The 16,932-nt window shown below is 39.3% G+C and overlaps 1 protein-coding gene and 1 long non-coding RNA gene across 3 annotated transcripts; both read right to left on the bottom strand.

The window, feature by feature from the left end:
• Positions 1-362: 362 nt before the first annotated feature.
• LOC103362279 (LIM domain kinase 1-like) lies at positions 363-11,033 on the bottom strand. 2 transcript variants are annotated; one of them, XM_008288591.1, is made up of 16 exons: positions 10,904-11,033; positions 10,757-10,828; positions 8,359-8,497; positions 6,601-6,710; positions 5,995-6,162; positions 5,757-5,862; positions 5,365-5,633; positions 5,090-5,279; positions 4,890-4,976; positions 4,537-4,668; positions 4,390-4,449; positions 4,224-4,289; positions 2,880-3,066; positions 2,284-2,339; positions 1,996-2,153; positions 363-1,765 (listed from the first exon to the last, which is right to left on the bottom strand). In XM_008288591.1, the coding sequence occupies exons 2-16, from the start codon at positions 10,798-10,800 to the stop codon at positions 1,261-1,263; spliced, it is 2,277 nt and encodes a 758-aa protein (XP_008286813.1). In that variant the 5' UTR covers positions 10,801-10,828; positions 10,904-11,033; the 3' UTR covers positions 363-1,260. The 2 variants fall into 2 exon arrangements, with proteins under 2 accessions (XP_008286813.1, XP_008286812.1); XM_008288590.1 differs by having other exon boundaries at positions 10,757-11,033.
• Positions 11,034-14,931: 3,898 nt separating this feature from the next.
• Positions 14,932-16,638, bottom strand: LOC103362278 (uncharacterized). The gene is made up of 3 exons (XR_520455.1): positions 16,610-16,638; positions 16,246-16,311; positions 14,932-15,617 (listed from the first exon to the last, which is right to left on the bottom strand). It is a non-coding gene; the product is annotated as an uncharacterized LOC103362278 (long non-coding RNA).
• Between the last annotated feature and the right edge of the window lie 294 nt (positions 16,639-16,932).

The raw sequence follows: 16,932 nt of genomic DNA, 5'->3' as shown, positions 1-16,932 counted from the left end.
TGTAAGACTCTAGTCTAAAGGATTCTTCTGACCAACAGTAAATTAGATGTTTTTTTTTTTTTTTTTTTGCACAACCTTGGAAGATTTTCAAACATTGCTTTTTACTATATGTTTTGAAAAAACAATGCTTAGCACTGTGACATGAGGGACACTAACTGGAGCCAGATACCATTTTTCAAAGCCATCACTGAAGCCTGCAGGAGGTGAGCGTCTTACACCTGGTTCACAGCTTTTATGTTACATAGAATTATTACTTCAACCATAATGATGTGAATTATTACAATACATCATAATATTAAAAATGTGAAGTCATTTGTAAAATATCATTTTGTCATCCACTGTATTAAATGATAAGCAAGGACTGCATTTGATCATTATTTTTATTCTAAGTAGCAATTTAAGCGTAGACTCATTTACATGTCGCTTTATTGTGTTATCTACAGTTTAGTAGCAGGAGTATTTATTTATTTTTCTTAATGTTCACAGCTCAGTGTGTTGAATGTGGCTTGACATCTGTCAAGAGAAAACATATAAAGCATTCTGATAAATAATGCAATACAGCTTAAAGTATAAAGTGACATGTGTTTCACAGCTTCTGGACAAAGTTGAAACGAGAGCCCAAGTGATGTACTGGTTAGCCAGTTTTAGCTTGTGACACATACAGTTATGTCCTAACGTTGGTCGATTAGTAAAGAGAAATGGTAGTACAGAATTGCCAAAGTTATATTTGAGTTAATTTATAAACAGTTTTGCCATTACATAGTCTGTCCACCACTTTAGGGGAATTGAGGATCTACAAAAATGAATCAGAAATAGGTGTTTTTGTTATCTGTTTATGTTAATACATGTGTGTGTTTGAGTGTGTATGTGTGTGTGTACTCTGGCCAACGTAAAGGGAATAAAAAAACTCCCAAAGTGTCAACATGGTTATCATTGACATCCAGCATCAGTCGGGCTCTAGCTACAACCAGACAAATACTGGTTCACAGAGCAATATGGTGCCAGTGTCATTTGCTAGGCAATTGTTTTCAAGCTGCATACAAATCTTTGCTGCTTCTCATGCAAAACATCCCATATGAATCTTTACTGATTCATTTCGTGCCCCCACAGGTTTTCCATGCCTTAGTCCTCCACAAACAACTTTGACTCTTTCATTTGTCTCCCAGTTGTTTCATTTCAAAAGGCACACACGTCTTCATAGCATGTCTGTAATCCCTGGGCTCTGTAGATATGTTCTGTCTTAGTCATCAGCCTAAGCAGTCAGAGAAACGAGCTGTCCTCTGTAGATCCGTCCCACATCGCGCTGCATATCGTTCTTGGCCTGTTTGACTGGCTGAGCAGCCAGTTCCTGGCCTGCAGTGATTGTGATGGTTCATGCTGAGCTTTTAGTTGTCCTGTGGAATTATTGTGTTCATAGGTTTCAGAGCCATTCTTGCAATGGTCGTCATGCGTATGCTGCTCCCCGTTTGAATGGCTTTCAGGTGTGCTATTTTGCTCTTGGCTCTGGTCGACGTGGATAGGTTCTATGTGGTTATTTTCATTGTCTGACCGTTGCCTGGGATTAAGGCTCTGTCTTTGCGGCTGTGAAGGCTGGATTTGTTCTTGAGAAATGAAGGTTTTGTCCTGGTTGTGAGTGTGACTTTGGTGGTTGTTATTCTGCCAGAAGGCTCTACAGAGCTGCTCTAACTCAGAAAGCAGAGGCAGACCGATGTCCAGGTTCATCAGCAGGTTGTCCAGCCACTCCTCCATCTTTGAAAAAGTAGGACTGAAAGGCAAAGTGTTGCAGTGATGAGAAGTTGTGGGGCTTTACATGCTCTGCTGCATATACTAATGCTGCTTAGGCAAACTGTATCAGTTTAGTTTGTGTAATGCATTACACAGTGCACTACGCAGTGTTCCAACATTGCATTAAAACAATGACCCCATTACTTTCTGTCTATACTGGTAAAAGAACAACATCATAGATTTGCAGTTGTGGTGGATTTATGCATTTACCGTTTATCTGCGTCCATGTCACAGCAGAAGACAGCCAGTGGCAGGAAGGCAGAGGGGCACTGTGGTGGGTGGTACTGCTGCAGGAAGCCAGCCACATTTAGCCCAAAGTCATTTGTCCGGGGAAGGTAGTCAGGGTCGGCACTCACTCTGCCTATTATCTTAAGAAAGACAGAGATAGATACATGTTCAGCTTTAAATTGACTTTGGATTCATGATAAATTCCTCAGATTCTTGGTTCACCTCAACATCGCTTAAATTCTTAGAAATCAAGTGCTTAATGCTTCTTACCTCGCATATCATGATACCAAAGGAAAAGATGTCCACCCGTTCATCATAGGTCTTCCCTGAGAGGTGCAGAGGAAACATAAGAAAATGTGAATGCGAAATGTGAAGCAAATTTCGACTGACCTGTGCTGGAGATGTCGAAATCCTGTGTTCTATATATTCTTATTAGATCTGCTGTTTGAATAAAAATTTTAACAGGTCTCCTACACTGTTTCCCCCTTGTTTGAATTGTTTAGCATAGTTCAGCTTTCATGGTATCAAGAGGCAAGAGGCAGTACTGTTGAGAAACTTTACTTAGAGTTTGAATCTGAGTCAAGCTGCAATAGATGAATCATATCCTATTTTCAAGAAGGTAGTGGCATTTAAAAATCCAGCATAAAACCCTGATACCCTTAGGCTGTTAAGTCTCACTTTACGGCCAAATTTCTTGACTCATAATCAATAGTAATATGATTACTATTTGTGTTGATGTATATAATACACATTGATATAAGAAAGTAATTGAGTTTACATAGATCCTCCTTACTGTGTCCTCCAAAAGTTTAGAAAACTGAATTCAGAGTACTGAAGGTTACTGAAGGTGACAGTTCTGCGCTCACCATGGATCATCTCAGGAGCCATCCAGTAGGGGTTTCCCACCACAGTATACCGCTTTCTTCGATCAAGCCTGCGGAACTCTGACAGTGCTCCCTTCGCAGGCCGCTCCAAAGAAGATGTTCTGTTCTGATTCCTCTCCTCCATCACCAACCTGGCTAGTCCAAAATCTGCCACGACCACAGACTGGTTCTACGCACACAGAGAGAGATAAAGAATTGTTCAGACATACAGTGTGGTTGTGCAGTGAGGTTTTGTTTTAGCTGTGTTGGTCTGTTATTGTTGGAAAGTGCTATGTGCAGCCTTTGTGTTGCAACAAATGACATATCCCATTTCTCATAAAGCTTAATGGCGTGAAATCAGTTATGTGTGCAACAACAAAAGGATGAAGTTAGACAAGTTAATTCCACTAATGTTGTGTTATAGTTTGTTTGTTTGTTTGTTTGTTTATAATTTAGTAAAACACTGGAGAATGTAAGACTGCCAATGGGGCAATAGTCTTGTTTATGAAGAGTTAAAAACTTTTAAAGACTTCAGGAAACAGAAGAGTTTTGTTAAGATTTGATATTTAAGAAATAAAAATTAAACATTAGCATTCATGTAATTGTAGAACATTTTTTTTCCCAGGTTGTTTACACAATTACTTTATAGCTACATATTTGTGTTTTGGTCTTTGCTACTTAAAGCTTGAGTGTGGGAGATTTAGCTGAACATTCAACTGTATATATATCCCATTCAAGCCCTTGTCTAATAAGTTCACACATACTAATTAAGCCTGTCAGTGCAAGGTAAATCTCATTGTTTGTTACTGTATGTCAGAGTTTTAAATTTGTTTTCTGCGATGACATTGTATGCCAATGCACCGATAGTGATGCATCTTACGTGAACCAGTTCTAATTGGTTTACTGATGGCAATGGAGTAAGCTACAGCAACTAGGAGTTTTGCAGAGCCTCTGGTGAAAATAACCTACAACTTTAATGTGTTCAGAGGAAGAATTACAGTCTAATAATGAAAGCAATCAACAGGACATTAGTCACAAGTAAGCACTGACATTGTTTGTGTAATTACTCTCACAGCCACAAGGGGGACAAATATTCTGCACTGCGTGTTTAAATAAAGTATATGATAGACTTGGGACAAATCTGGTTATTTTACCAACTTGGAATTGGATCCATGGAGGATGTATCAGCACCTATCTTTGGTCTTGTGTGCTCAGTAATTTTACATTTATCTGCACTATCACAGTAATGTAACAAGACAACACATACCGTTTTTGAAATAGAGTCAAGAAAAGTGGAACATTGACAGTTTTAATGCAGTTATACATTTGATGGAACAACTTGTTTACCTCTCTGACCAGGCAGTTGTGTGAGTTGAGATCTCGATGGATAACATTCATAGAGTGTAGATATGCCTTTGGAGGAGAGATGTTGTACATATTAGACACATTTTTTTTTTAGATTGTGTAGTAACTTTGGATATTTTTTTAGTGAATGTTGATGTGAAGGACTCACCATTCCAGCTGCAATGTCTTTGGCATAACCAACTCTTATATTCCAGGGAAAATCCTTGTCCTACAACAACAAAATTGTCACTAACACACTCTGTTTGTGTACTCTGACAGTACTCATTGAGGAATTGAACAGCTTATTCTAACTCACCATTTTTTCGATAGTCTCTCGGAGAGTTCCTCCCTGAATGTACTCAGAGACAAAATGTATCCGTTTATCTTTATAAAACAGTCCAATGAACTTGAGAACATTGGGATGGTCAAGGCAGCGCATCACCTTCACCTGTACAAATTTGAGGAAGGTTGGATCAACATACACATAATTTAGATTTAAATATATCCTCTAAACTTATTATGTGTTACAGGTTTTGTATCACTATAGTCGACTTCTAAATAAATAGACCACCAACTAGAGTGCTCTTGCTGTAAAGCAGACATTCAGATTGACTCCCTCCTACCTACATCTTCAATTGTGTGGCCTTTTTTGCTCTGATGATCACTCACCTCCTTTAAGAAAGTCTTCTGTGTCTCTTCATCAGACCTTATCAACTCTTTCATCACCATCACCTCTCCTGTCTCCTGATGTGTTACCTTGAGGGCAGCAAATTGATCACAATGCTGAGTGAAATCGGTTTTAGAACTAAATGTTTAGAGAATGTCAGTTGTAATGTGAATGGCAAAGCGTGAAGAAGTATCTGGGATACCTTGACAGCCTGTCCAAAGCAGCCCTTGCCAAGTACTTCTCCATGGATGAGATCTGAAGGTCTGAAGATGCGATGGGTCCGATCTCCAGGGTCCACACGAAGCGACTCTGAGCGAACCATGTCTCTCCTTTGAGATAAAAGCGACAGCGCTCGAGGAGACAGGGGACACTTATCTATGCTACAGCTGCGCCTGAGAGAGAAAGAAAGAAAACAGGCTTAGACAGACAGAAAGTAGGGGAGTAATTAATCAAAGTAAACTGTCATTCACCACTTACAGAATGTGTCTGGATCGCATTCCCATGACTCCTTGGTTCTGTGGTGGTGAGAGGCTCATCCGGATTTGTCCATCTGTCTCCTCCCGTGGACTTGGCTCTTCCTCCAAGCTGGGGAGTTTCCTGGCAGAAGAAAGTTTTTCGGGGACACAGGAGTCGTGGTCTGTGATGTTATCTGGGGAGGTGCCTGAGTGAAGGTCATGAGGAGACTGTGGGTTGTGTTCAATAGTCAGCTGCAGGGGTCTGCTGGTGTCCTGGATCACATGGTTTATCTAGAGCAAAGAACAGTACAATAACCTTGATGTTGCTGTGGTCTTTAAGTCATGCTTAATAAGCCACCGCTTCTTTTTTACATTCCGATTACTACTGAATCACTGGGTCATTTTGAGGCCTACCTCGTCTGGGGAGATATTGCGGACTGGGATGCCGTTAACCTCCAGTACTTGATCACCCGTGTGAACAGAGGACAGCAGGTCATCACTGAGAACAGCGGAGTCTAACCTGAGGCAGACGAACAATGATTGATTGGGTGGAGAAAAGGTGCCGTAAGACAGGATAGGAGGCTGGGTTGGAGGTTAACAGTAGGTAAATGCCAAATTCACTCTTATTCATGCCTTAAATCCAGACACTTACTCTGTCACAGTGACTCGAGGGCTTTTGTCTTGGTTGAAGTCAGTGGCGACAGTCAGGCCTCGTTGACCAACTGCATGGGGAGGGAGAGACACCAGCGCCACCATGTGTGAACTCTTGGTGAGTGAAGTTGACCTCACAGTTGATACACCCTGACAGAAACAGTGGCCACTGCAGAGACAGAAAAAACACCACCAATCAGAATACTGAAACCACATTAGACATCGACTGATATGGTATTGTCAGGGCTGGTAGTGAATTTTAGTAACCAAGAGGACAGAAAACTCATAATCTTGTGAAAATGTAGAATTTACTCCAAGTCAAAACCTTATTCAAACACCTTTGCTTATTCACCAAATAAATATGTTGAACAGATAGCTTTAAACACTTGTCTTATAGTCTTGACTTTTACTGGTGAAGCACAAGCAATCAGATAGTGCTGTAGGTAGGCCATTGCTTGAAACCACAGAGTGCTTACAACAGCAAAAGAGAGGCAGTTGCATCAGAGCTACAATACAACATTTTTAATGAATTTATTCTATTGGAAGCTTCCTTCGTTTGTTCACATAGAGGACTTGTTTATATTTTTCCTTTCAACTTCTTACTTACCAGTAGAGTTTGGAGCGTTCAATGAGTGTGTACGAGTCTCCATCTCCAATGACCATTTCACAGCTCATGCAAGTGAAGCATTCAGGGTGATACTTTTGGTCTCCAGCTACCTGTTAATGCAGAAAGGTAGTGTGGTAAAACACAATGCAGAGGCCAGAGGAATTATGTTTCTTCTTTTACAAGAGGACTTGGTCAGGTCAGCTTGAGCAGCTCTGAAATATACGTGCTCTTTCTGTTCATTCATGTATAAAGGATGTTTTTTAGAGGATATCCTGTGGTGTGCGAGTCAAAAGAAGAAAAAAAAATTACTATCAGGAAGAAAACTAGAGACAGGAAGGCTTTAAATGTATGAACAGTCTGTGTAGCTTGTTGAGATTTGGTATTACTTGTTGTGATATTTGATCATGGCCATACTTCTTACATAATACACATTTGATTTGTCTGGCCATTTGTCAGTTTGAACAGCTGGTGGCTTTGAATGATCAATAAAGCAGCTATTTTTAATCTTTCACGCCAACTATCAATCAATTTGGTACTGTCTGAGTTCAAAATGTTTTTAAGCAGGTGTTTTAGAAAAGCAGAAACGGTCTGTTGAGTTCAACTGTTGTGTTGTGAGTGATTATAATGAAATGTTAGTCTGTATCATAGAATATGGCCAGAGGGGAAATGGGTCAGGAAATGACTCTATCGTCTTACGTAGTCCAGAACTGCACATACAGTCAGAGGCATTATGAGGGAAAGACTGGCCATCTAAAGAATCCTGAGTAGAAATTTATTGGAGAATAGTTGTGGGTTGTGAGGTTTGCCTATAAGGACTTTGGTACAGTGAAGTTTGCAGCCTGCACATATCATGTTTGGCAAGAAACAGTTTGTTGTGCTGTGAAGGTGCATTATTTCAGTGTCAGAGCATTTGTATGATTGAAACAACATTGTGAAAGTGACATAAATTTGTTTTTTATTGCTTTGTTGTACAAAGCTCGAAACCCTGTCTCTCTCCATTACTTGATATAACTTCTAAAAAGTCATCTATTAGTTTCAGAGTTACATATTTCAAAATTTCTCCCATGAAAATAATCTCTTAATTCCTTAAAATTGCTTAAATGTAATTCTACAATGTTGCTATCTCTAGAATGTGCGACGGTGCTGACCACTGAGCCGAGAACCGAGCAGAGAAATTTAGCTAGACTTATTCGAACTGCAAAACATTTCTGAAGAGCAGTAATGATATGGAAACACCCACAAACAAGCTTCTTGTTTGGTAGGTATGGTATTTATAAAAACCCTAGCTGTCTAAATCTGTTTTTATGAGATTGTGATCAGTACGCGGTAGTTTCAAGATGGAACTGCTCAGCTATGACGCTGAAGGCTTGTTTTGCTCATGATGTGTCCGCTAGCATATAAAAAAACAATATGGGCATGCTAACATGGTTAAAAAAATAAAAATAAATAAATCATTTCTTCGGGGGTCTTTAAACCCTTAATCTAATTTGACTGATTTGGGAAAGTTTGGAAGATTTACGGAGAGTATGTGAAGCCAGGGTAATTGCTACTCATTTTTAATAACACAGAATTTTTATTTAACTTTACAATTGTAAACATTTTACCAGAGGATGTTTTTAAACATCTTTTATTTTATAAAATGTAATTATCATGGATTTGACCACATTGTCAAAAACATATTTGACCTTATTGCAGAAGCTTAGACAGATTTTTTTTTTCACATTTTGATTCATGAAGGCTTTAATATTATCATGTTACCATAATGAGTCCTGTTGTGATGGTGTCCTTGCAGCCGTGGCAGTGTTCTCCATAGCGGGACCAGTAGTGCTTCTTGCAGTAGAGCTGTCCCTCTCTTTCATAGTACCAGTGAGACAGGATGCAGCCACATTCACAACACCTGCAGGAAGGAGGAAAGCAAGAAAGACAGGGGAAACAATGAGATGGTAGGAAGAAGAAACAAGAGAAATGTAGATTTAGATTAGGCTGTAAGACAGTAGATACTTCAGAGGTGTGTTTAAACAAAGTAACGCGAGCCCAATCAGTGATGGAACACTTGAGACTTGTGAGGAAAGTCGACCCGTTAGATCGTCACACATGGGATCACACTTCCAGGTCAGCTGGACCACAAATCATTGTCTTCGCTTTAGCCTATTTTTATCACACAGTATACTTTTTCACTGATACCCAGCTCCTTTCTTCTCTCGTTTTGAATGGCAATGTGATGCTTGTAGTAGTCACAAAGTTGAGGATGAGACATCAAGCTGCTACTGTTTGTGCAGCACGTCACTAGAGGAAATACAGTTATCTCTTCCGCAGTAAGGGTGTTGAGATGAGGCAGAATGTAGATACCAAATTGCTGAAGTCATGGTGACAGAGAGCGCATTGAGACAGGAGTCAAATTAACTTTGCGTCTTACAAAAGAGCTACTCATGTAGGGTCACTGGTCAGTCACATGTCTTCACAAAAACACTGCAACCTAATGTTGGTTCCCCATGGGCACACCCACTCAAGATTGCACAAGAGAACTAAGAAAAGTGCAAACTTTATGCCTGTTGTCATTTATTCCTTAAATACAGACAAGCATGGGCAATGTGTGCCCTTTAAAATCTGTAAACTGAAACTTTCCTGACTAAAAAAGAATAATGCCGCTGTAAAACAAAACCCCTGCTTCCTTATCTCTCCAACACTACAACCGGAGTGGGAGGTGACTTCCTGGGCTGAGTACTGATCCATGTTTCCTCTCTCCTAACCTCAGCTATACAGTAAATGCCATACTGTTCTAACAATAGGGAATGAAAAGATCGACCTATATTGAGATAAAAGTAGTTGGGAAGCAAAACACTCAACCTTCACTGTCCTTTTGGATGTGTAATGAAAGCATTTCACTGTGATATGTGACATATTTAATTTATATAAAGTTTTGTTGTTTTTTTTTGGCTTACAATAGAAAATAAAAGATGTGATCAGTGAAGTCTTAAATCTTGTAAAACAACTTAAAGTTATAATAATCGTGATCTTGCTTCTTCAGCTTTTGGTGCTAATGCTGTGGTGGTTTTGCATTGCATCACAGACAGTGTCCCTAATGTGACAGCTACACTCAGTTGTTCTTCTCTTTCTTCTGCTGTTGCTGCTGTTGGTAATGTAAAACCTATCACCTTTTTGTGGCAGAAAATACACACGACATGAGAGGACAATCCCATTTTCTAGCAGCACGATAGGAAATGCTGTTAGCGATCAATTTGACCTGCTTCTCATTCGTTGCAGAGGAAATAATTAAGTAATAAAGCCATCAAACAGCTGCAGGTTTATTTTTGACCTCCTGTTATTGTGCTGCTGGCGACGGATGTGAAACCTTTCAGCTTCACATCTGCAATTCCGCTTTAACATCTGGTCCCAAGAAAACCTTGGAATCAGCCCGCCGTATATCCAGAGAATTTATCCTCTCTGTTTCTTAGCGTCACCCATCTAATCACATTTCTCTGTTTCTCCACCTGAAAGTGTTCCCGTCATCTGGCTCATGCTGTGTCTTATCTCTATCTTTAGCCAGTGGTAAAACTCCTCTTTGTTGTTGTGCCACTAAAAGAGGAGCTTGTGGACACAACAGCACCTGGTGTACATCAAAACAAACATTTTATGACATCAGGACCTAAACTTGGGTCAAATGTTAAAAATCTAATGACGTTTTCTCCAGCCGTGGTTTTCTTCCTATTCTGTCTGTCTCGCTTTGACCGATTTCCCCTTAAAAAGCAGCAGGTCACAGGAAAAATGCTTTAGATTTAACTGTGTTGTGTTGGGTGTTTACTCACCGGTGCTATGTATGTTAGGTATTTGTAGGTTGCTTTGTGTGTATGTTTTAATATTGACAATACTGGCAGCTTGGATGGAAAGCAAAGGCCTGTTATTGTTTTGTTTCATGAACTAGTCACACGAATCCTCATAGCTAATGTGAAAGTAAAGGCAATCTAGTGAAGCATGACTTACGTCTGGATCTGTTTGTCAAGGCATAGCTCTGTTTAAGGAAGTATACATGCAACAGTGTGCTACAGCTTATATATTTTTTCTCTTGCTTTCACTCACACTTTCATACTCTATCTCTTTCCTTGCACTCTCACCAGCACGGACAAAACTCACTCATTTTAAAGACTGTAGCTCTTACCGTCCTTTCATTCCTCTCCGAAACCTCTGGTCCCGTCGTGACATACTGCCCTTCCAGTTGACTGATAGACAGCTGTCTGACACAATCCACTCAGTTAAGAAAGGAACTTGCTAGCTGTGTGCACTCATGAGAAGGTCGTACACTCACTTTACTGGCAGCAGGCGTTGCCTTTTATTTTTCTACTCTCTCTCTCCATGCGTTCAAAGGCTTCCTGTGCATGCGACTTCCCTCTCTAACATGCAGAGTAGCTGTGTGAGAAAAAAGTCTGACCCACTGACACCAGCTGGCCAGATTCCCCCTGCTGGCTGCTGGGAAACAGACCTATCCCAGTCAGGACGTTCTGCTCCGCCTTCCCCCTCCTGTTACTTATAGTATGTGGACTTCTGCAAGATATAGTTACACCCCTCTGCAGAGTCCACCAAATTAAGCTGAACGTGAACCTACGTGGGTGTTTATGTGAGTTAGGATAAGTGTGTGTTTTTCTCAGAAGTGGTGTGAGAAAGCTGGTGAGTCTGTTTTGAAATGAGCCCTGTTCTCATCAGCGCAGGCATAATCTCTTTATGTATGCCCCAATTACTGCACTGTCCAGATCCTTCAGTAAGGCACTCTATTCATCACACATAACAAAGAGGGAGGATTCAGTTAAAACGGAAGTATGAAGACCAGCTCAGAATTAGATTAACAAAACCACTGAAACTGTTCAGTAAGTTTAGATCCACAAAATTTTTATTTGACTGACACCAGAGTAATAAAAATATTCTTTTGGCAGGATGTTAGATTTTAAAGCTGAATGATTTGGAGAAAATATTTTTCTGGCAGATAGTGCAATTTGATTTGCAGTGTATATTTTCAAAAGCGGAACTATCACACAAGTAAGACAGCATGAATCAGTAAAACCATTGCAATGACAGTTAAAACCCTGGGTCAATCGTGCTGCAGTATTATTTGCAATTATTTGAAATTGAGTAGTTATATTATTTGAAACTAAGTAGATTTCCAACGGAGTATATGTTATTTTCCTTTCACAGCACATTTTCCACTATTAGTCTAGCAACTCAATTTATAGCTACAGTCTATAAATAATAGTGGTGCACCATATCAGGACATGCATGCTTTTATTGCACAGTGCAGACAAACCTGCACTGGACTCTGAAAGACACAAACAGGTGTGTGTGCAGGGTATTCAGGGGGTGCTTTTATCATCAACATGATAAAGTGAATTAGTCTCAATAGTTAGAACTTGTAATATTTGTGTTTCTTTCACTGTTTCTGTAACATATAGTCTATAGTTTATGGTCTGTCCTTGGATATTTTGTTTGTGGTATATTTATGGTTTTAGGACTTGATAGATTGAGACCTTGTTTGCACCTGTGCTGTATAATATGTGTGTTGCTGTAAATATTGCATAATAGTAAAAATCTGCACAAAATAAAAAATAAAGCTTGTGAAAACTTGAGTGACCATTACAGTGGAAGCCTTCAGATGAAGTGATTTCTTCAATCATTGCTTGGCCTGCAGTGAGCTTTACAGTAATTTCTGCTGGGCTCCATGATATTCAACACCATTCTGGACGCCTGACCTAATGTTCCTTTAACCTGACCCAGGATACCTTTAGATCACCTTTAACTCCAGATGCACAGCACCTTGACCCAGGCTTATTTCTACACTGTGTCTGCTGAGGCTAAATTAATGTGACTGCCTGTATTGGGTTAAACGTTTGCTCTTGATGCAGCTTATCCAGCTCCACTCATCTCTCTCAGCAATTATTAGTTAGTCAGAAAAGTTTGACACTCTTTGGGCAAGTGAGCCTATTAGGTATCTTTGAATTCTATCCTAACCCTGAAAAAGGCCCGAAACCAATGTTTACGTTGTGCTCAGTTTAAGCTACAGTGGCTGGTCCAACTGGCTTGATAGGCTCTATTGTCCAGCTACCATAAGTGCATAATGGGCTCTGTAATCTCACCAGTAGCCACCCATCATTCCTGTATAACGGCTTCCATTAGTTTCACCAATTGCTACTGATTACCAAACCCTCTGACTGAGTGGCTCTTGACCTAAAGAAACATTATTTTAAAATGCCTTTTGTATGAGTGCTACCGTGCAGACGAGTCTACAGAGGCATCATGTGGGCACACGTTCTATTACTGGTGGTTTCATTGAGGCAAGCTCTCGGTATCACACGACCACCTCCTCTTTACTTCCCCCCACACACTTAGCACAAACCCCCATAACAGGTTTTGCTCTTCACTATGACCTGCTAACACTATTTGTTTAGTTTGCATATGAGTCACCATAAAGACAATGCTTGACTGCTGTTTTTACTTTATCACACTGCAAAAGCAGCAGTTCGCCATTTCCTCTTTTCTCTATACACCCTAACTTGTGGTTATTTAAAAGCAACCACAGGCAAACATGTTAAAACTAACATCTTCCTCTCAATGTGCAGCTTCAGTCTCTCACCTTATGCCAACGCTCTGCTCACACTTTCACATTTAATGTTTAACATAGTAAATAAGTCTTGCGTTAAAAACAATAGCCAGAAACAACTGTCGTTGGTCATCTCTTTACTTCAGAGAGCATTGTCAGAAAGTGTACAAAAGTGCATTATTTTCTTCATAGGCCACATAAAAAAATTACAGATGTTAAAAACACATGTTGAGCTGCATGATAAACACAAACATAAGCTCAAATGCAAGATAAGATTCAGTTATACTTTTTTTTCTGTCTTAATGACCTCACAGACTACATTGTGATTCAGCACACATTCAAGGACAATGTAGAAAACAAAGCACTTCTATCATCCTAGTAGTACACACGTTTAAAAACTGTTGAAACACTCACACACAAAATAACTAGCTCAAATATTTAATACTGTATTAATGTACTTGAATTTGTAAAATACGACTAAATAGATTCCTCAGCATAATTTAAAAAGTCTAGTAAACGTGAACAAATTTTCAACAGTGTTAAAGGAGGTACATCAAAAGAAAAAAAAACACAGTAATCAGTACTCCTCAGATGTCATGTATTCTTGTCGTATTACCTCACATTTTGCTTGAATGCTCTCTTCAACAGCAAATGTAAAAGCGAAAACTAAGCCACATCATAATATTATAACAAATACATCCTTCTAACAATGAAAACAAAATGCAGGTTAACCAAAACTTTACCCTAAACCACTTAGTGTGATGTAGCCATGGAACAGTGCCTTTAATGTTGTGAACAGAGTAGAAAAATCTCACCAGTGTTAATAGCTGAAGACTTTGAGCCTCCACGATTGATACAACTGAGGCCTGAGTACAGTTAACATGAACAGAGGCTGCTTTTCAAGGATCAGATAATAACTAGTCAAAACACCAAACCACAGAAAACTCCACTGAGTGCCCCTTCTGTTCATCATTCCCCAGAGCAGCAGCCATCTGTTTCTTTGTCTGTACACTTTGCTGGGCAGATTAGACAAGTGCTTCTATTGATGTAAGAGCTAAAAACAGTGAAATAACACATTTTAAATTCTGCAGACAAAATAAAAACCCAGTCAAACTGGACAAAAGTGTTGCCTTGGAGAAGTTTTTCCTAAACATTGTGTCAGCACGCAGACAGGTCTGAAGGAGCTGCCCTGAGGGAGTCCTTGGTATCAGTCTCAACCCAGAGGATTCATGGTGATACTTGCATTGCAACACAAATGATATTCAACATAGCAACAGAAAACAACAACTGTAATATAGCACAGCTTGGCCTCGCAGATAAAAAGAAATATGGATCCATCATTTAGTGGTTCTCAGCCTGGTAGTCAAGATCCCCAGAGAGTTGCAAAGCGATTCATTGGGGAAAATTAGGATTAGAACAAATGTTAATAGCAAAATAGAAAGAGAGCTTGAAAAGTTTCATTGCCTCCAGTGTGCTAGTTGTTGTGTTGTTGATGGGCTAATTTAAGATCAACTGCATCTTTCTTTAACAGAAGTCAAGAGCAGCAGCAGCAGGGAGTAGTGTTAAAAGTCAACCGTCAAGACAGTTCCTAGCACCCTGTAGTCTGTACTGGGAGTTACAGAAACTGATTGATTTATTCAATTGTTGTAGTTTTATTTGTGACGGGGTATCTGTAATCTGTGTTCTTGGTTCAGCTTCCATTTTACATTAATTTTCTTGTAAAATAGCAGCACAGTCGAAGGTCATATTGTTGAGTCATAATTTAAAACAATCAGCTAATAGATGAGGTGAGAGCCAGATGTTTTCCATCATGCCCTTAGGCCATACACTCACTGGTGCCCCGTTCCAAAAGCTGTGGCCGCCTTGATCTCATGATGTTATCATTGCGTATGTCATCGTGACATCAAATCAAGTTGGGATCAATATGGAAATCTCACCAACTTCCTTTATCTAGCAACCACTGGTGATCATTTCAGTGAAGGTCTGCCTCATCTCAAACAAGGATGTTAACACTCTTAAAGCTTATTTTTTGAAATTCAGACTTGCTCTAATTAGTATTTTTTTTCTTGTGAAATTGTAAATATTTTTGTATCTGACCAAAGTCCAATTGCTGAATAATCCCAAAAAAATAACAACAACATGACAGCGACAAGTCTCACCAATCTGCATATCAGTCTGCAACATCTTGTTTAAAAGGAATCAGGATCCTAACAGGTTGAGAACCATTTCTCTTATTCAATGAGCCTTGTATAACATTTAAGCAAATAAAAATGTAACACATGGAATGTGTTGAAGCTTTAGCTTCTATGGCAGATAAGACATTTACAGTTTGGGATCATGCAATAGCACCACTGTGGTTTTAATGAGGTCACTTCATGTCTGTTGGTTGCTCACTTCCTCCTTCGGCCACAGAACTTACCCTGACAGCCAGCACCTAAAAAAAACAGAGCAGAGAGAAGTATTCTTCACTTGCCATACAACATACTGTGCACATGGTACAATGTAAAACCTCTACTTTTAAAGATGTTCAGCCAGTGCAATAAAAACAAGCTTTTGCACTGCTCAGTCACACTTCAAGTCAGTTTTAGTCAGAGATGCTAAGCTCCCAGTGGCATTACTTCAGTTTTTCATTTGTGGTAAAAAAAGACTACATGGTATTTTTTTACCACATCACTTCTGAAGAAGTCATTTTTCTACCCGAGTTAATTCAGAAAGAAGCATGGTGAATTACTATAGAAGTTGCTGTTTATATTTTGAATAAGTTGCATAGAAATCATTACTGAGGTAAATAATAACTGTTACCATGTAATCACCAGAGGAACAACTGCAATGTATGAAAGATTTTCCATTGTGGAACTTGTAATCTAACTACAAGAAAGAAGAGTTGTAGTGCAAACTAGGAGGTTTGATAATACTGTGTGTGAGAAGTTTTTTTTTTGTAAACTTAATGTCAAGTTGCAACCCTTAAATTCAGAGGAACTCCTATTTATGAGTTCTGAAATGGATTTACAGTGTGTAGATGTGTCTTACTGTACAGCAGCAAAGTGTGTATAATTTTTTACCTCTATAGCCCCCAGATCCAAGTATGGCCTGCAGGGCTGCATATTTGGCTGCCTTCTGTGCCTTGGCTGAAGAACATGAAAGTAAAACAAACTGTGACATTGCAGATAATTCCCCAACACTAAAGATTATAAAAGCATGCAAAATTCTTTGTTTTGTTTTATTTATTTCACTGACAAACCTCTCTTTTGTGCTTAAGAATAGGATGCCTCTAAGTAATTCTCAAAAAAGACGTTGAATAAATGAGTGCTTGCCTTCATCGTCATGCTTTTGTTTGTGTATGTGTGAATGTTGGACTTGTGCGTATTTAGTTATGAAGGCTACTTAAAGCATGCTTATTTCAGTGAACACAGTGAGTTTTCTTACATTTTTGCCCAGCCCCTGCATATCCTAGAGAACAATAACAGGAAAGACAAGTGATAATAAACAATAGGTTCTTTTATCTTTGTTGTTCTCAGCTGTGACATGAATAAATATTTGCCAATGCAAATAGTCGCCATGACACTCAGGATAAAAGCATTTTCTATACTTTGTGTTCCATAACCGTGTGTTAAAGGCACAAACATAGGAACCCAGTTTGGGTGTTTACAAGTTTTATCAACTTTATTCTCAACTTATTGTTTATTGTTTGAAATCACTGCAGGGAGTTTATAGCTGTCTTACCTGGATAGCCTCCACCAGCCACCCCT

The sequence above is a fragment of the Stegastes partitus genome, unplaced genomic scaffold (assembly GCF_000690725.1).
Source record: "Stegastes partitus isolate 25-593 unplaced genomic scaffold, Stegastes_partitus-1.0.2 Scaffold567, whole genome shotgun sequence".
NCBI lineage: Eukaryota > Metazoa > Chordata > Actinopteri > Pomacentridae > Stegastes > Stegastes partitus.
Note: the sequence above shows the minus strand (reverse complement) of the source record. Positions and strands in the feature narration are given on the sequence as shown.

Excerpts from the sequence above, each read along its gene's own strand:
- LOC103362279 (XM_008288590.1), bottom strand. The coding sequence starts at position 10,800 with ATGTCACGACGGGACCAGAGGTTTCGGAGAGGAATGAAAGGACG. Across the intron at positions 5,634-5,756 it reads GCAATATCTCCCCAGACGAG|ATAAACCATGTGATCCAGGA; the intron begins GTAGGCCTCAAA and ends TCTTTGCTCTAG. Across the intron at positions 4,669-4,889 it reads AGAAGACTTTCTTAAAGGAG|GTGAAGGTGATGCGCTGCCT; the intron begins GTGAGTGATCAT and ends AAATTTGTACAG.